Source organism: Abrus precatorius, unplaced genomic scaffold (genome assembly GCF_003935025.1).
Source record: "Abrus precatorius isolate BTA unplaced genomic scaffold, Abrus_2018 Scaffold4, whole genome shotgun sequence".
NCBI lineage: Eukaryota > Viridiplantae > Streptophyta > Magnoliopsida > Fabales > Fabaceae > Abrus > Abrus precatorius.
In genome coordinates, this window is record NW_020874384.1 from 18949911 (window position 1) to 18970826 (window position 20916).

The following is a 20916-nucleotide window of genomic DNA, read 5'->3' on the forward strand; positions in this document are numbered from 1 at the left end:
CTCTCTTTTCTGATTATATCACATGTCTCTACATAACTGGAAACTTAAATTCAAATTTTTATTTTACTTTTTTGTCTATGTTATATATAAAACACATAACATGTGTCACATTCTAACTATTTTATTCTTATTTTAAACAAAATAAATTAATTAATTTTGTCTCATTTAAATACAAAACATGGTCTGATTTAATAAAAATTTGTCCTAAACAGGAAATATGTTTATTTTTAATTTTATTTTAATAAAAAATATTAAAAAATTTATTAAGTCTATATAGTTTGATTATATTTTTAAAATTTTAAAGGAACCATATTTCGTATGTTTTAGCATTATCCTAAATTTTATTAAGTCATAAGAAACTATTAAAGTTCGTATTTTTCAAAAAAATGGTATGCAGTGTGAAAGTTACGTGTAAAATTATATCAGATAAAATTTCATGAAACTTGTGTAATCTCTTTAACATTCCTTTTATGTTTAGACCCAAAAATTATGAATGTTCTTTCATCTTTATTTGATTGGAAAAAATTTATATATGACCAGATTTTTGTACCCATGAGATGAATGAGTGTTTATTATTTTATGATATTGATAATTTAATTTCATTTATTAATATTAATAACTGAACATTGAGATAAATTACATTAACAAAATCTCATCCGATAATTTAGTTTTTTTTTTTCTTTACATTATTTGACTCCCCCTGAGTAGTTTTGCTTGATAAAAGTCTAAGCTTAAACACATAAATTATGCATGTTTTTTTACACGTTATTATTTACTACTGTAGTACTACGCGATGACAATTCAAAACCGAGTGAAATTTTTCAAAAAACGTAAAATACAAAACTACGTATACCTTCTTTTAATAAAAACAAGAAGTTAATGATACATGCTCTAAATTTATAAGCAAGGTAATGCAAGTGGATTCCCCTCAACAAACATCAACTCATCGTCCTTCTTATGAGTTTATTTTATTATTTTTTATAATTTATAATTTATAATTTATTTTTATAATATTATTATATTTCTAAATTTAATATTTATTTTTTATTAATTAAATATTATTAAATTAATATATTCATTATTTAATCTTACGTTATTATTTTTTGTATGACGTAACATTTTTTAATTAACTGTTAATTTATTGTAAAATAAATTGTCACTTTATTATATTTTACTTTATTAGTAAATTTGCTTGATAAAAGTTAAAGCTTTAAAACTTGAATTTTATATTTTTTGTATTAATTAAAAATTATTACATGATGCCAATTAAAAACCGAATGAAAGTTTTGAAAAACGTAATTGAATGATTCCACGTCATTCCATTCTCCCTCTGAGTCCACAGAATTTTCAGCTATGCAAATCAAAAGGAAACATTTAACGGGAAACCCTGCGTACATCCTAGTATCCATGTATCTGTGTAATCTATATGAATAAACATTTGTCCTTCTCATGTTAAGGTCGGAGTTTTTTCATTCTGATTGTAATAAAAACCAGGTAACAGTTGAAAAATTGAGCGAATTTGAAAAAAAGTTCGAAGTTGTTGAACGGGGGCCACTGACAGGGTTTGATCTCTAGTGACTAGTGAATGTAGTTTGATTGTGTATGTTGCCTAGACACTGCTTTAAGTTGAAGGCCCACACACAGTGACCTTGCTTTTAGAATTATGAAATTAAACCCTTTATAAATGTATGAAAAATGTTAATAAATGTTTTTTTGGATGAGCAAATGCTTTTAAAAATATCATCAACACGTAATTTCAATTGGAGTTTTTGTCATAATATTTATGAAAAATTTTCACCAACGTCCTGTAGATATTTTTAAGCTTTATTTTATGTTGGGAGTCTGGGGTCATGTTGTACATTTTTGAGAGCTCAATTACGCCGTTGTCAGTACCTAACAAAATGAAGGACAATACATATCATGTCGCAGAGCGTGGCAAAAGTTGATTAGCGGGCCATGTCATTTGCCGGGCAACCAATATTACTTAAATTCTCAATTAGAGTATAAAAAAATGTTAACACTGTATTTGGAAATTTCATTAATACCACTGTCGCAAGTTTAGGAAAGGACAAGTTTTGCTTTGGCCTTGTTAGTGTGAAAAAACCATTCTAACTAAGTAATGATTTAGAAAAATTTGGATTATTTTATAGTTCGATCCCAAATAATGAAAATGACCTCTCCTCTGTTTGTGACTTTGTGTGGCTTTTCTCTTCATGTGGTGGTGGACTGCAAGGAAAGCAAACTTGCAGCAAAAACAAGTGTTTTTTCTTTTCCAGCATTTCTCTGCCTCCTTTATTTAGAAGGAAGACCAAGAACTTAAGGGAGGGAGTTGGGTGCATAAAACTCCAACCTCAAGTTTCTTTTCAACCTAACTCTTCGTTCATTGGATTTTGTCATCCGAACTTTACCTCAGATGCAAACAAAGCAACCACAATGTGGTCCCCATTAAACTGTTTATTTGGGCTTCTTAGGACAACACGTCTTTTTTTAGCTCCTGTAGTTAAAATCGACACTAGCAAGTAACATCAGGTGGAATTTCTAACAGTGTTTTTTCTAGGTATGTGATTGAAATTGGTATTCACCTGCAATGAGTTCTTTTGAAATCATTTATAAAAAAGGGTTTTAGAGTTTATTTATGATAATAACATCCACCAAACCGATCGGTTTGTCCTTTGAGCTCACTAAACAACAAAACAAATGAGTGTGTGTGCGTGTGAAAGAGAGTGATATGTTACTTTCTTTTTTATTAATATAAATTTATTTTTTTACACGAGTGATGTACTGAGGATGTATCTGAATAAACATTAAATAACTTAATGAAAATTTAATATTAAAAAATAAAATGGCAATTCATAATATTAAAAATAGTCTCGACTTTAAAATTTCAACAGCCAAAATCCTATAACTTTGAAACCGATGGATCAATGGCAAACAAACTGGAGCATAATGGAGAAAAGAAGTATTCACTATTAGCCTAGGTCCACATTATAGCAAAGCATCTAATCGATTTCAGAGTAAAATATATTTTTATTTTTTATTAATATTAAAAAATTAGTTTTTTAAAAATTATTATGACTCACTAATAGCATAATATATATATATATATATATATATATAAATAAATATGTCACATCATATATTATTTAAAATAGTCATTAATCAATATAACCTGATCAGATACATATTATGATTTGATGAATCGTGTAAAGAAAATAAAAAATTATGAAGATCAATAGTAACATTTTAAAAAAACTTACTTATATTTAGAGGAACTATAAACTTATTAAATCATAGAAAAAAAGATGAACGTTAGTTTTTCCTTTAAAAAAAGTGCATGTTGGTGATTGGAATATTCCAATAGCTCTGGCCATGAAACGTGGTTAAAATTTAAAATGTGTCTTTTGGTTCTTAATGATACGAAGTGGTTAATTCCCCATTGCCCAGTAACATGATTGTGGTTAGAGGAAGAGCACAATCACATGGTTGAGGAATTGAAACTTACACGATTGATTTCTTGGGAATAAGTAGGGACTAGCTTTTCCGTCGTGCTTGGAGTGAGGCTACTAACTCTGCACCACTGCTTTCTTTATTCTCAACCCAGTCTCTCTTTTGCCCGTGCTTTTCTCCATGTGGACCTTTGAATCACATGCTCACACCACCTTTAAATTGCTAACATCATTCCTAATCCTTCTTTTTCTGACCAATCTCACATCTTTCTGCCTCCTTCAGCCCTATCAATCTCTCCCATGCAACTCTTCACTTTATTTATCAGAATCATTAATTAATTATTATACTACTATCTTAAGGTCCAATAGCATTTCAAGTAAATCGAACACAATATATGTTTGGTTTCATTAAAATCGATGTGAATCCCATGATACTATTATACTTGATCGCAACGCTACCCTTGCGTATTCAAAGCAAATACGCAATCTTATCGTGTTTTCTTGCTTAATTTAATACTTTGGTTATACCTGTGTAGGATCAAATCTGCAATGCATAATTGCATATCTACGAATTAAGTATATTCTCCCTCTTGATGTGGAATCGGAGTTGGAGACACAACATGTGCTACGTTGCAAGCTTTCATCGATGTCATTAGCATGCGCTGTCGGCTTTGCTATATAAGTACCTATAGATGCATGGCCTTTAGGACAATGAGTAATGACATATGATTGGCTAATTGGGGAACATTAGCTCCTCACTCCTTCATATCCAATCACTTTCCATTTTTTAACCAAGGTATTTTCCCCCAATGATTAGAGATTAAAGACACCTTTGAGTAAAAAAATTAATCAAACATTTATTTTTAATGATCTCTTATCGAATGAATCTGAAACATTTATAGGCTTCATTATGAAATTTATTAAAATAAACATAAAAAAAAGTTATAAGAAGGTTTTAACCACTTGTCAATTGCGTCAAACTTTATTGACATCTAACCACTTGTTTTGCTTAAAAGCAAACGTTTAGTTGTGCAGGGTAGATATTGAGTTCATTGACATATAATCACCATGGAGGTATATAGGTTCCATTAGGCCAAGTTTTACAAGTTTTGGGCCCAGTTTAATTCTTGAATTTAAGTCTCAAGTTTGTTCTAAATGGTTGGTTTACAAAATTTTTTGAAAGTTTGACACCGTTTCATAATAAGACATTTTAAATAGGTTAAAAAACTTTCTCAAAATTAGCTACTTAGCCTAAACTTCATCTGATGCAACCAACACCCCTACATAACTCTTGTCCAATTTTAGTCCACAAGTGCTCTCAAATACGCAACCCTAATGCGGTCCATTAGTTTGGAGTTTGGACAATCATTGTTTCGGCCATAGGACATGTAGACAATATTGGACTGATAGATTGTAGAAAAGACAACCTAAACACTTGATAGTATGGCTTTTTATTTTCTGGACACAATCTAATTTTTGCTTTGAGCGTGGGTATTATCCGACCCACCATCTTTATTTTTGGGGTAATAACCCACTGGAATGTTTGATGAAAGGGTGAAAGTCCTCGCTGGTTTTCAGAGGTAGAAAAATGTACCACCCAACTAAACCTTACCCCAACACCAGCCCGTTTCCTGTCTCAAGTTTTCAGGTAAGGAACATCGTTTCTTGTTCTGATTTTTAAAATAAAGGCTGGAAAAGTGGTTTAACTTATATTTTATATTTAGATAGACCGAATTAGTCCAAACTCAATCAAGAAAAATTTGAATGGGTAAGAGGGGAAAAGTCTAAAACTATTCATACGAAATTCATTTTCTCCAATTGATCAAATCACATCCTTGTTCCCCGTATGACATTGTAATCTTCCTACTTCAATATCTTCTATTCATCCTACCCCCTGAATTTTTCTTAAAATTTTATATCCAATTCAAATTTTATATTTTATTTCTCCATCCCTATTTTCAGTATTTTGTTTAATTTCATGCAAACAAAATTTAAGAGTTAGCAGAAGGTTGGTTCAACATCAGGGAAATAAATGTCATTAATTATCATCCTAATCCCACTCCTAACAAACGGATATTCATTAATAAACGTCATTAATTATCATCGATCCTAATCCCACGTTCTTTCTATTTTCTTTCCCCTTCCACACGTGTGAATTCATATTTATTAATTATCATCCATTCTCATTATCCCGTGTGCTTGAAGGACATATTTTTATTGAAGCTTTTCTCCTGCTCGTCGTCCTCGTCTTACTTTCCCAAAAAAGTTACAAGCCTCCTAAACGTCCATTAACAAACTAGGTTAAGTCAATAGCATTCGTTATTTCAATTAAATTTAATTTCAATTTAGTTTCATTTTGAATTGAATCTTGCAAACTGTGTGTTGTGTAAAGCTGATACATGGAATTTGCACAAGATTATCGATGTGATTAAGAAGAACGACCTTACTTAGTAGCTTCATCTAAAGCAAGCGGCCTGCACCCCTTAATTGCGTCTGAAATTAGTTTTGTAGGTTAAATGGTTGTTTCCATTGAATGGCTACTTAAATGTTTCTGCAGCAGATTCAGAGTTGGATCTTCTTAAATCACTCAAAAGAGTTGCGACACTGGATCGGTGGGGGAGGGGAAATAATAATTCAACATTTCCAGCTCTCTTCTGTCATCGCTTGAATTGCATCATCGATTCTCATCTATGTTAAAATGAGAAATTTTGAAAGATAAAAGCCAACAACAACACATTTTTAGTTATTTAAAAAAAATTATTAAAAATATAAAAAAATATATGGATCTTGTTAATTTTTTATTTCTAATTTATATTTTTAGAAATCTTCATTTTGAAATCTTGATCTAAATTAATTTGTTGTTGATGATAATTAAGGAACATATATGCAATATTTGAGAATTTTGTCATTCAAGACTAGCATAAAGATAAGGCCAAAATTTAAATGTAATTAGCACTATTAGTAAGGATCTTCAATCAAAATTAGAATTTTATTTTAATAACTTTGTATAATAAAAATCAACGTGAAAGGTTCACACATATTACTAAGATCATCTAAAATTGAAGAATAACATCAACAATATTTAACTTCCATATTTAAAAATGAAATAACTAAATATTGAAAATTTAAATCCATTTTCAGAGTTGCCATTTGTCTTTTCTGCTCATTTCAGTTAAAAAAATAGATGTATAATATATTGTTTCGTATCATGAATTGGGTAAATGCCTTGAAGTATGAATAATCAAGAGCACTAGTTACATCTTCTGATACACAAAAGATTAAGCTAATATCCTCACTATTGTGAGAATGACTTGGAGACTGGATGTTTTATCAGGGTTTTTTTGTTAATCTAATTTTACACTAAGCGTTATGAGATCCCATCCTTAGCCTAATAAAATGGTCATGATCGAATTAAGTTGATATGAAGATAAAAAAATAAAAATTTAAATATTATGTAATTATCTTTTAAAACTATAAAATGAATAATCTATAACAAAATATTCTACAATGATAGATTATATTATAAACTCTAAAATCAAAAGTAAAGTATGATATCAATTTTAATATTATGTTAATATAATATTAATTATTTTTAAAATTATTTAATACGATCCAACTAATTTTACAATTAATTTATTAAACAATTTTAATTTTAAAAATTATTTATACCGTTATAAATTTTTTTAGTTAAATTTACAATTAGAAACTATAAGTTGAAGATGCGCACAATACATCTTAATTAATTTTTATTTATTTATTTAGTGGTGGCGCATCTTAATTCGTTAAAGTAGGGTGACACTAGCATCAACTGGGTAAGTGGTTTTGATCGTAAAAATAAAATAGTAAGTGGTTTATTTGTTTTATTTATGACCTCTCGAAGAAAATAATATTCTTACCTTCGACCAATCTAACTACAACTAAGGATTGACAGTTTGACACGCAATTATATGTTGATTTTATTTTTTGGTATATCGATTCTGCTTAATTTATTAGTTGTTTTATGCCACCCACCCCCGGCAAAAGCAAAACGGATGAAATTCTTATCATTAAATAGAATACCCCGACTTTGATGGTTCAAATCTGTTTGAATACAGAGAGATCAATAAAAAAATGTCAGGTTTATTGTACAAAATTGATTAAGATCATTGAATTCCTATGAATACAACGGATTTCATTTTCAACTGTTTATTGCGGAAGCTAAATCATTCAAATAAATAAATAAACAGGGCCTACTTTTCCCAACTATAAAAGTTTAAAATTTAAATTTATAAAACTAAAATTTGGTTTTAATTTTAAATATTTCAAAACATATAACTGAATCATACTAGTATGGCCTAAATTTCTTGTGTTTTTTTGGACACGGGTGATTTTATCCTGTGTTTTTCTTCTAAGATAATCACCCCTTCCCCTCAACTCTCTCTCTCTTGTGGATTTTACGTAAAATTAGACAAAAACCACTTTTTGCAACACTAATGGTTCCTCGTTTTTCTCTCGTGTTTCACCAAATGAACATTTTACAGCTAGCCAATGGAGAAGGAGGTCAACACTAGGAGACATTGTGTTGAAGTTATATTTTAGTCATTTGTATGCTCAAAAAGACAACATTTTATAGTGTGTTTAATTGCCAGCTAAGACTAAGTTATCAGTGTTAATGTCACATAAAAAAAGCATGTTAAGTGTAGAAGCTTATTTTATGTGGGATAATAGTGCTGACCGAATTAACCTCAAAGAAAAGGATCAAAACTAAAACTTTAAAAAGAAGAGGAAAAGTATAATTTAGCTCATAGTACATACTAATTTACAGATGATGCTTCTTCCTCTTCCCTTTCCCTTGTGTTTATTATTGCCGTGTTCAATAATCATTCACAAGCAGCAGCAAAGAGAATGTTTATAGACAATTCAACTGTTGAAGCCTGAAAGTAAACTTCTAATTATATCAGAATACAATATTTACAAGGGGGGAGACTGTGTCCTCTTCCAAAAGAAAACAACGAAACAAATGCTTGGCCACTTGGAAAAAGAAAAAGAGAGTGGAAAACGAAAGACAAACTGTGTTTGACTAGTTAGTCAATGTTAAGGCCTCCACAATTAGTGATGATAGATAAAGTAATCTGTCATGTATATGATTCTCTGTGTGTGTGTTCTGTATATATTTGTATAGCACTAAAGGATGCCAAAGATCCCACTCAGATTGTGAGACACAACAAACATTCTTCCAAATGAAGACGATGTATGTGCAGCAAAGCCATGTTCTATTAAGACAAGTATTGATGACGTTAAATGCCAGAGCCAAGACAAATACCAACTTTGCGCACTCTTTGCTGTTAAGCTATGATGCTGTGTATGGAGATTTTCCAGAACCATCTAAGACGATTTCAAATAGATCAGCCTCAGATTCCTCATCAAAATCCGTTGTGTGATTATTAGTATTAGTATTACTCCCATTGTTGTGACTTCCTTTGGTTGTAGACCGATTGAGCCACTGAGAATCAATCCTTCCCATTGAGAATAGCTCCTTGCTGTCATCATAGCCCAATGTAGCAGCAGGGGAATTTACAAGTGGGGCTATAAAGCATGGATTTGGTGTTCTCTGGGCATTTGCAGGTGCATATTTAAATGCACTTTGTCCAAAATTAATTAATACCAGAATGTCAATATTTGCAGCCAAGATTGGATAGAGTGGAGTGCCAAATTCTTCTGATTGGCAGTGAATGACATGCACTAGCTCAGAGTCTAAGGTGAAGAAAACCTTCTTCTGCCTAGGATCAAACCCACAACCAATCACCCTATCGGTTCCTACCCATTCTGCCTTCTCAGACTCGAATACAAGTTTCATTCCTGTAACAAATTTTCATACTTAGATGTCTCAAAATACTATAGCAGAAACCAAAACCATGTTTGTAAGTAAGTATGCGACTTATGTGGAGTCAATTTTCTGATTCCCGATTGACAAAACAAAATCATAAAAGACATAATTGTTACTTGCTAAAAGTATTCATAACGTGTGACAATGTGATTATAAGTGTGGATTACGAAATATTTCATGTGGACCATTGATAGTGTCGGTATTTTAAGTGGGTTTAGAAGTGTGACCAGTCCACAAATCTCTACCTAATGGAATGGAATAATATTGATGCCAATGCTCAAATGGTAAACAAATGAACGTGGAAAACAATAAGCTAATGGTAGATGATTTATTAGGAAATAGTTACCATCAAGATAGACAGAACCGTTGGAGTTGAAGCCAATGCTCCCGGGGTAGCTACCGGGAACTCTCAAAGGAACAGAACCTCCAGCGGTTAATCCCAACGAGAACATCACAGATTCACTCTTCCCACCCTCTTTGCCACCAAGCTTTATTTCTTCAACATTGTTGGCTTTATGACTATTGCTGCTGGTAACATGAACCAAAGCCTCCGAATTCCCTTTAGCATTAGAGTTACCTTGAACAAGGAGCTTGGTCTTTTCACCTTCACTCTTCCCAACCGATTCATAGTCATCCCCACGAGAATACAAAATAGTAATTTCAAAATATGCTTCTTGTGGAAAAGCACAGTTCCCCAAAGGAGGGCCAGGAAGTGGCAAAGCCGTTCTAATGATAGAAGCAACAATCATAGAAGAAGGGTCTTTGTTGTTATTTTGATGAGACTTTTTCATCCCAGGATTCAATCTCACCTTCTGCATAAACTCAGCAGATCCACGTGACACTTCCCAGCTTATCTCAGCCTCTGATTCTCTTCCATGATCACTTGTTGGTGCAGCGCACACACCTAAAAGTGCTGATCTTTTTGAAGGAGATGGCGTGTAGCTCTTGTAACCCGTGAAGGCGAATCTTGACCACCCATTTTCAACAGCATCAGCAGCCATAGAAGGGTGATCACCCCAATTGAACAAGGTTCTTTTTCCAGAAACCCCACCACGAAAAACATAGTAATTGTAATTGCTCTTGTTCTTGCTTCCTTGATCCAATTGAGAAGGTTGGTGATGAAGAGTTGAAATCCCAGCTTGGAGACTCTCCATTCTGGTCAAGCTAGCGGGTTCTACGAAATTTCTACGCTTTCTTTGATGACACCAACGCCAGATGAAAACCAACAAAAGGGTCGAAACGCATCCCACCGCGGATGCTGCAACCGCCACGTGTATCCAATGGCTCATCTCTTTGTTCTTATGCTTTGTTAAGTTCCGCTTTCTTTGGGTTGCATAGATTGTTGTGATCAGAGAAATCGTTGGGTTTGGAAGAGTGATGGGAAAGGAAGAAAGAGGAGAAAATTATGCTGAGAATAATGGCGGGCGTGGACTAAGACTGGTTCAATCAAACTATGCACAAAGAGGTCCTAGAAAGCGTTACCGAACCGTGAAGTGGCACACATCTAGCTTCCGTTTTTCTTAGATTAAGAATTCAATTCTTTGTCAGTTCCCTTTAATTCAATGTATGGGTTTTTTTTAATCTACTTTTATATTACGCATATAAGTATGCATAACATTAAATTAATGAAAAATTAAAATGTTTAATATATACTAAAAATATTTTTTAAAATGTACAAAAATATTAAATACAAATTTTATATAAATATCATTTAAAAAATAATATATTAAATGTTATAATTTAAATAAAAGTTATTTATTAAATTCGTATCATATATACACATAACGAGAACCGACAGACTATCCTCAATGAGGAGGGACGCGTTTGACGATTTATTTTGTCTTTTGTTTTCAGAGAGAGAGAGAGTTAATGAGAACAGCGCTAAGTTATGCTTTCCATTAGCAAGCACTTCTAGAAACAAAAAATGATGATTTACACTGTCAGATGTGTTTTTATAATCTTAGTGAAAAAGATAACGGACGAAAGGAAAAATCATAAATACAATTAATGAAGGAATAAAGAATGAAAAGAGATAAAAAGACACAGAATAAATATAAAATTTGAGATCATTTCACATTTTGATAAAAACTGAGAGTACAAAAGCAATTGAAATTAGCATGTTGATAAAGGTCATTTCACATTTATCTTAAATTTTCCCAGATTCATTTGGTCCTATAACCTTGATTTGCAATAGAATACTATTAAATGAGTGGGATTAAGTTAATTTGTGAAATAAATATGTTCCTAAAGTATTGGCATGTATTTTTCTCACATTAACTTGCGGATTAACGGGTCAGAAAGGAATATGATTAATCTACGGAAGATAGATGTGATTGATCATAAAGAAAGGGATAAAGGGTGTTAGTTATTAAAGTCAGAAAATTTGTATAATTAGCAAAATTAGTAGTTCTCCATTACTCGAAAAACAAAAAGTTGTATAAAGAGAGGATGTTTTCCTGTTTGATTATCCTGTCGCTGGCACCTTCGGAGCAAAAAGTTGATGCTTTTTTTTTTTTCGCTTCTGGTCATTAACTGGGTGTCTTTTTTCTGTGTTCCGATTCGTCTGAATGGACATTTTGGGTTCTCCATAAAAAAACTAGAAGGAAAGAAAAACAAAAGGTTTTCAAACTAAAGACCGCGTGGCCCATTGGAATAACAGCAAGACCGAGACTTACAAAAAGTTACAGATACTACACAATCATACAACATCGTTACTTTAATTATTAAAAATTAATATTACATGCGATATTATATTTTCTATACATATGTCATACATAAGTTATTTATCACATATTGTTATTTTTAATTTAAAACTTATAATTGAACTTACAAAAAATAAATTTATCTTTTATTTATCATATTATTTAAGGAGTATGAAAATTATAGAAAGTTGTACTTTCTTGTATGAACAATTATAAAATATATATTATTTTCTTTTGATTTTTTTAATATATCAAGACATGCAAATACCTTAATAAAAGAAAGTAAATTCTAACAAGTGTTCTCAGAACACTAATTAAGAAATAAGAAGTAAAAAAAATGATTAAGAACTATTGTTAATGTATTATCATTATAAATTTTAATACCATAAAAAAAACCAACTTTAAGATTTTTTTTGAACGATAAATATGCCATAGAAAACTTATTTCTGAACCAAAACGATTTTTTCAATGATTCCAAACAACGCAACGTTTGAATGGACTTCCAACATTTCATTTGCATATAGTGGGAGTTTTAGGTGAGTGAATGCACTCTGCCACTAATGCACCTGACATCATAATTCATGTTCAGTTTGTGTTTAATAACAAATATAGGTTAAAACTTGCACATGAAAAATTTGTCTCATTCAATGAACAATGGATCTTCTAGATATGGAACATGGTGGAGTCGAATTTGACGCAGAAAATAAATACATTAGTACGACTTTATTAATATGAATTTTATGATTTGGTATTTTTAGACATTTTGGTTAAATATTCAGACCGAACGTATTCTTTTTCTTCCACGTTAATAAAAGGACAAGTGCATTTTGATCTTCTAATATTCAAATCCAACTTAACGAAAAACTATTAATCTTCAGACTTTGAAGTATTCCCCTTATTTGTTAAACACCTTTTTAAAATTAATTTAAACATTTTTTGACAAATAATTATAAAAAAATAAAAGATTTAAATGAATCATCAAACTTCTCATAATAAAATTAACTTATTGACTCAATTGTTTATAATTTCTTTCAATATTTAGTTTCCCTATAAATATATAAATTTATAAGAATTTATTTGGTAAATTACAAATCCAGTACTTATCTCAATTAAAAAGACTTTTGTAAGCTATAAACTAACTAAAACTGGGTCATGGTATACTTTCATATTGGTTTTATTCAAAAAATAAAGCATGAAAGGGCAATGAACCAAATAATTGGTAATCATTCTCTGACCAATTAATTTGATGATGATACATAATTAAATTGCTTTTTCAGATTGATGCAGCTGTGAAAAGTGGGCATCATTATTTAAATTATAACTAATCCCTTTAAGCTGTTATTATATTTCGTAAGATGGTAATCTATCTTAATGGGTTGGCCAATAAGAGTTACTTGCATGTTTATTTGTTTACTTTTCAATGCATAGATAAGTTAAAGAAAGGTACTTTCTCTTTTCAGATGAATCACGTCATATGTGATTGATAATTGTAACTTACGATGTTTTAAAGAAAAATTTGCAGAATTTTAGAAACCTTTACCAACAAAATCAAATAATACTAAGCGTCAAAATTTAGAACTCCGTCAACGTCAAATCTCACACACATAAACTCAAATGAATATTTAACCTGCAAGTTATTCTTCTCAATCATAAAGACTAAATTTAAGTATTTAAAAATAAAAAATATTAAAGTATATATTTATTATGTTAAAATTATGAAATTACAATATTTATTTTTTTGATAAAATTTTATTATTATTAATTTTTTTATCATTAGTCCTAACGTTGAAGTTAACATTTTTTTTTATTTTAATAAAAAAATAATATCTTATTCCTTTATACATGAACTTTCTATATGACAATTCCCAACTCCATCGGTTAATTGGTGGGGATAGAAGAGTTTCTGAGGCACACAAACATAAAAATATGATGGTTTGTAAATCTTCCTTACGATTATGGGAATTTGGAAATTGGTGTGGACAAAGAAGAATATAAATCACATGACTTGCTTAATATTTTAATCTTGATTGGCCTTTATTTTAAGATTTGGTATAACTCTAACCCTTCGCATGCTTTTTCAAGGAGAGGTCAACTTACACTCGTGTTATATAATCACTTAAGGTATATAAACTATACTAAGTTTCATCAATAATTATGTAGTATTTATATTATCTGTATCAAATCTCATAAAATTAAAATATAAGAAGGTAATATTTTTTTATTTTTATATATTTTAAAGTGCATATTATATATAATATGCATTTTTAAACTCACTAAGGTTCCCTAACAATTCTTTCCCTGTTTTATTAATTTTAAAGGAAAGAAGGTATTTATCTTAGTGGAACAATATGAAAAAAGAAAAGGGTATTTATCTAACACATATATCACACGAAAAAAGAAGAAGAAAGAATCGTTATGTTTCGTACTATATATTTCAACACGTAAGATAACGAGTCAAAGTATTTAACTTTCCCTCGTAGAACATGTACAAAAACAGAGAGGGCATTCGTGTCTTGTTTTATGTGCGTTTCACGCGACACGTCCACAGTGTGTCTTCGATCGACAATTTTTCTTTTCAATTAGTTAATTTTTTATATGTATAAAAACATGCTTTAAACTAATAAACCCCCAAGTTTTGTTGGTTTCATATCTACAATTGGCATTTTAAACCAAATTTTGGAGAATATATTTCTATTTTAGTTTTAAAAACTGTAAATATTTACTCACTTCAATTTTTAATTCTAATTTTTAATATAACTTAAAAAAATATTTAATCTAATCTAAAATGCATTAAAAACGAATAAGGTAATTAAATGACACATATATTACTTCATTAAGAAAGAAAATAAATTTTTTGTAAAATTAGAGATGAAAATTACTAATGCTTATAATCTCAAGAATAAAAATAAAAAAACAGTTTTTGACTGTTTTACTTTTGAGCATTTGTTTGACGAAAGAAAAGTTGATTAAATTGATCGATTAAGACTGATTTGTAAATGAAAAGCAAGAAATTTTCAGCCGTAGAAAAGCATCGCTTTTATTTTATTTTACTGTAAATAGCAATTAGAATAGGTTAGCTAGGCATTGACTGAAAATAAAAAGGATAGCTAGGTTGCTTTTTAAAAATTTATGGCCAGAGTTACATTAAGTCTAACTTAAGCCATGCCTATTTTCACTAAAAAATTTAACAAATATTTGAAAAATTCATCTAGTTTGTAAGGTTAGATTTTATGTTATTTAACAATCTTTTTGATTTTGACAAAATTATTTTTTCAAGTAATTTATTGTTATATTAAATTCTATTATAAATTATTTAAAATTATATATTTATTTATTTGAATATTTAAGCTTATAGTTCATATAAAAATTTAGAAACATTAGCATATTAATACCTTTTAAATACTTGTTTATGTCATTGTTATTTTTTTAAAGTTATATCTTCAAAATCTTAAAAAAGAAAAGTTTTATATTATTGTAGCACTTACTCTCTTAGACGACGTGTCATTATTATAATGGAAAGAATATATATTATAAAAAAGATTGAACAAATTATCGATAAGATAACTCATATTAGTTAAATAAATAAAATTTAATTTTTGATATGTATAAAAGTGTAAAAATTGATCGAGGCCTTAAAAATTAATGAAACTTAACCCAACTCAACCTACTTGCTTTCCTAACTTTTAAATCTTTTTCTTTAATAATTCATAGATTATTGCTGCGCTAAAGTAAGTAGCAGTCACAGCATGCTGTCTCTAAACTGATGAAAACCGAATTCTAAGCCTTATCTGAAGTACCAGATTGGATTATAGTGACGGAAAAAATTTTTGAAAACAAAATTTAAGATTGAAATGAAATTAAATACAATTTTTAATGTATATAAAGTGGAAGTGAATTTTTTCCACTTAGAATTTGAACCATTTGAAGAAGGAAATTTAAGATCCTAAAATAGTTTTGATTTGTCAGTACTCTATCAGTAATATTATTATTTTATTTAATACTTTTTCTTAACTCTCTTAAAGTGTAAAAACCTGTTACTAAACATTTTTCATCTTAAAAGTATCGAGAAAGATAAAATGCAGTCACATGCAGGGAAAGATAATGAAACAAAAAGTTCTTTTAAAATAAAGCAAAAAGAGAAAGAGGAAAGCCAACTATGATGGTAATGAACAGCATATGGAAAAAGGGCTATTCGTAGCAGAATTAAAATGTTAGAGCATTTGTTGGTAGGATAGCAAATAAGAATGCACTGAGTGGTTCATATTTTACAACGCAGTTAATTTCTTCGCTGATTTTTTTCTTCTCCCCACTCGAACTTCCTTTAATAAAGTGGAAAAAGAAAATGTGGTAGAGTATTTAAGAGCTCATAATCTCCTTTGTCTCCCTTTCTTGCAGACCAAAAGTTCCCGCAATGGATAATAAACCGCTGTCGTAGTTGCTTGCAGAAAGGATATGGATTCTTATCATTAATTAACAGAAGAACCATGCAACAAAATTAAAAATCAAAATGACATGTTTGGCAATGTCACGTATGCGTCAGCAAAACAGTTAACAAGCAAGAGGACCGGATGCACTCTCTGTCTGTAAGTTTTGAACACAAACACTACCTTATAGTACAGATTTAGGGTTTGGATTATAGCTTTTGGACTCGGCTAATTATATAAACTACAACTAAAATTCTCTAGCTATGCAATTTTGGGTTTAGACATTGTAGACTAACATTAATCATATGATGTATTATATTATATTAATGATGCATTATATCAATATAAATGTATAATATTCGTGCTTATAGTTTATTTTTTATCAAATAAAATTATAATAATAAAGATTAATTCAACAGTAAACTGTTAATATATAATAAATTAAATTTTTTTGGCAATAATTAGTATGCTGCAAGATATCTTGTCCTTAATTAAGTTCCTCTAGTTTAACAAGTCTTGCACTCAACATGCCCCCCTCCCCGCGTTTAGGTGAACAAAGCAGTCTAATACAAGAAAGATAACTACACGAAAATATAAAGAAACTTGAAGCAAAAGATAGAAATGTATCATATCACGAAAGAATCTACTTTCTCTAATTTGAATGTTTCTTGATATTTCTTTACTATTACTACGTAAATAATAAGGAGGATATTGCTAAATATTCAAAAATGATATTTACTCCTATAAGTAGTATGATTTATCATACTATATATATAATTTACATGAACACATTCCTATTTCTAAACATTTTAAAATGTGAAAAAAAAATCATGATGCAGAGGAATTATATAATTTATTATACATTTCTAATGTAATGGCATAAAAAATTATCAATGATATAAAATAATGTTAAATATTCCTATTAAATTAAAAATATGATTCTTTAGTGAATAAAAGCTTTATGAATCGAAGCACGGGAAGTAAAAAGTATAGAAAGAAGGCCCTGACCCAAATAAACTCACATGGACTGGGGGAGAAAGGCCCACCTAAAAAATAGCAAACATTTTTTTCTTTTGATCCACGAGAATCAGTACCAACCTACACAAGCTTCTGAAAGCCGCCAGTTAATGAATGAGAGCGTCTACGTATTTTTTTGGAGTCACTAATGGGTTTAACTTTCTATTGGTCAAACACTTTTGAGGTTTTTATATGGGAATAACGAGATGTCATGTAGGGCTGGCTCAGGTATTCAGCTTGGCCCACCAGAGACTAAAACATTTTTGGGGTTACATTTTTCTGTCGAGATTTTTGGGGTTACATTAAGTTAATTTAGTTGCAGACAAACAAATTCTTAGTTTAATGTAACACTGTATTGGCTACAGGCCAAGTAGACCATCCTACTAGCCCATAATTCTTTAAAAGAGAAAAGTAACTAACATTAAGCGATTTAATTTTAAATTCTTCAGAAAAAGGTAAATTTTTCAACATTAATGATAATTTTGTGAATGATAGTTGCTTGAGTTATTTTTTTATGTAAGACAAATGTAATCCAGTATCTTTATTTATTGAGAAGTGTAATGATACACTCTTTCTATAATTTTCAATATATATATTTTAACGTAATTTTTAATATATTTTTATATATCAATTTCATAATTAGTATTTTTAAAATATTGATTAACAGGACCTTTAATGAAATCTAATTGTCATTCAATATTTCATACAATAAATGCAATTTTTTATACGCTCACACATACCTACATTTCTTCGCAGCTTGCTTCTTTCTAGATTCATTTACTTCTATGCTAGCTGATCGAATGTGGGTTATATTTCATATGACAAGTACCGTTGTTAAAAAGTGTGTCGATTCAATTATATGAAGTGTTTGAATATTTCTAAATTAGATAAAATTGATTTTAATGGCATTAGTTTTAAACAATTAGAATATCTTGTCAAATTAATCCCGATAATAGATTTAGCGCATGAGACGTGTACATAAGCAAAAAAAAAATGATTTTGCTAGTTAAACCGATAGGCCCTAATACATGGTTTTAAATATTTTTTGCAATGGTTTTGGATTTAACTGTTGTTCTAAATAGAAATGTTATCTTTATTCCCTCGGTCTTTCTTGCTAGGATATTCCATGTGGATTTACCTTGTGTTATATAATGGACTTTGAAAAAGAGTAATGCAATTGGGTTTTTATTAGAGGAGAAGTACCGTATGGATTATTATCGAATTATTTCAGTTCTTAAAATCGAACCCTTTTTTTCGTTTAATTATTATCTATGTTACCCAGCCCTTGAATATGATTGCATGTATTAGATTTGAATCCATATTCTATCTAATATTAAAAAAAAAATTGAACTGATTGGATGAAAATGCGAGTTAGGTGTTGATTCAGTGTATAAGAAAAGATTTCAACTTAGCACATTTGTTGTCTATTAGTCATAGGTTGGCCGTAACACGAATCAATATATGAATTCAGCTAATTACCCGTGAGAAGTTTTGTCTTGGTGGGCCAGTCTGTAGAGGGAATGCAGCAAAGCTTAAGCAATTGGAGTGTTGGCGACTTTATGTTCATTGTCATCCATGATAAAGTAGAATCTAAGGCAATGCATCATGATCTATTTATTGATCTTCAATAAACAATTAATAATCAAGAAATAAAAGCTTCATACCAAAAATATAAACTGGCCAAAGCTTCGTCAAGCACCCTATTGTTGACTCATATCAGCTTATATTGAAAAGTTTTCCAAGTTAAAGCTCCCACAATAACTTGTGACTTTTAACTCTTTGGATTAAGTTTGGTTTGTCCTTGAATGGAGGACTAAAAGTTCAGTGAATAATCTTCCCTAAAACAAATAAATAAAACAAAAACTTGTCATGCCAAGTTACCGTAGGATGCCAATAATTTACCCTAATGCTTTAATATTCCAAGAAAAGATATTTTATTTAACAATTGCCAAGTCAGTGTCTTTGACATTTAAAGAGTAGAAGGTCCGCACAAAGAAGTACAGCTTGTTAATATAGAACATTTATTTAAGTATGCAGAACAAAATAACATTTTTTAAAAATGAAATTACGCTTCATTTTAAAGTATGAAATGGATGAAAAAAATAAAAGAAAACTGGAATAGATAATATGATAAAAAAATAAATATAAAAAATCTCACAGAGTAACCACATGAATATATTTAGTCTGAAAAATTAAACCAAAAAGATATTGAGCTTGTTGATAGCTAGGCAGATACATTTATCAAGAACCAAATGGTGGGGACTACCGACGTTACATTCCTGTCCTGATAGCAATACAGGATTTGCAGACTGTCCCGTCGCCGCAAAACATGTATTTTCATATATTTATGGCTGTTGGAAAGGTACATTGTGGTTAATCCATAATGGACGATCCATAGAGGTGCTGAGCTACCATTTGTTGAAGCAACCACAAGTTGCACACTTCTTGACCATTACTGTCCAATTCATGCATCTTTAGCAGAACCTGGATGCCAAATTAAGGAGAATTAAAGTAAGGTTATTCCATTATTCAATGTGTTTAAGCCACTGATAAGGACGTTAGATAATAATGTCAATTGGGTTATGATTAAATTTTGCAAAATAATGTAAGATTTTTTATACTAAAATGTCATTAGTGGACAACTTGGACTGCCGACTGAACTTCCTCCCTTGTTGGGCAGTTAGGTGGAGCCCGCTTCCTGCATCCGCTAATTTTCTATCATTGTTTCATACTCTTACGTGATGCATTGAATTCCATTTCTCAGTGTCCTTATGCGCAAAACACAAACTAGGTTTTATCATTTTTGTGTGTGTAATTTCTGCTTTCTCTTGTCAGCCGTTGGGAGTGACCCTATGCTGAATCTCTATCATCATGCGGATACTGACTAAATATGTATTTTTTATTAACCTTTTATTCATTCACATTAAAATGTTACGTCCTTTTAATGTGCAGCATCCTAGTTATTGTTTAGCTAGTATCTCGTTCCAATTCATGTGTGAATTCTGATGCAGAGACCCAGATACACTATACAGCCCAAAAGAACCAATTCAACAACCATCAGTATCCGTTCAGTGCTTTTTTTTTTATCATATAATATTTCTGTTAAGCAAATTTATTAAATATGATATATATACACACACACATTAATTTAAATACCATGTTTTATAAAAATGTGTACATTTTAATTAAAAATTATTAATTTTATTATAATTTAAAAACAAACAAACTCTAACCTTACATGTTGGATTTTCACCGTCGTTAGCTGAACGTTCAATTTGATATTATCTCGTCATCCTCATCTGGTGGACCAATAAAATCTCATTAATCATTATATGTTGCGTCGTTTGAGGAAGATTGTCCAACGATTCTGACAGGGGTTACAGGCAAAACTGATCAAAACAGCGATAAAATAACTTTGTTTGACTACTTCTACTAATTTGAATAAGTTTTGAGTATGAGAT

The 20916-nt window shown here is 30.2% G+C and overlaps 1 protein-coding gene across 1 annotated transcript; it reads right to left on the reverse strand.

The window, feature by feature from the left end:
* Window positions 1-8356: 8356 nt before the first annotated feature.
* Window positions 8357-10839, reverse strand: LOC113865706. Its single transcript, XM_027500429.1, has 2 exons — window positions 9659-10839; window positions 8357-9284 (listed from the first exon to the last, which is right to left on the reverse strand). The coding sequence occupies exons 1-2, from the start codon at window positions 10599-10601 to the stop codon at window positions 8776-8778; spliced, it is 1452 nt and encodes a 483-aa protein (XP_027356230.1). The 5' UTR covers window positions 10602-10839; the 3' UTR covers window positions 8357-8775.
* Window positions 10840-20916: the final 10077 nt, after the last annotated feature.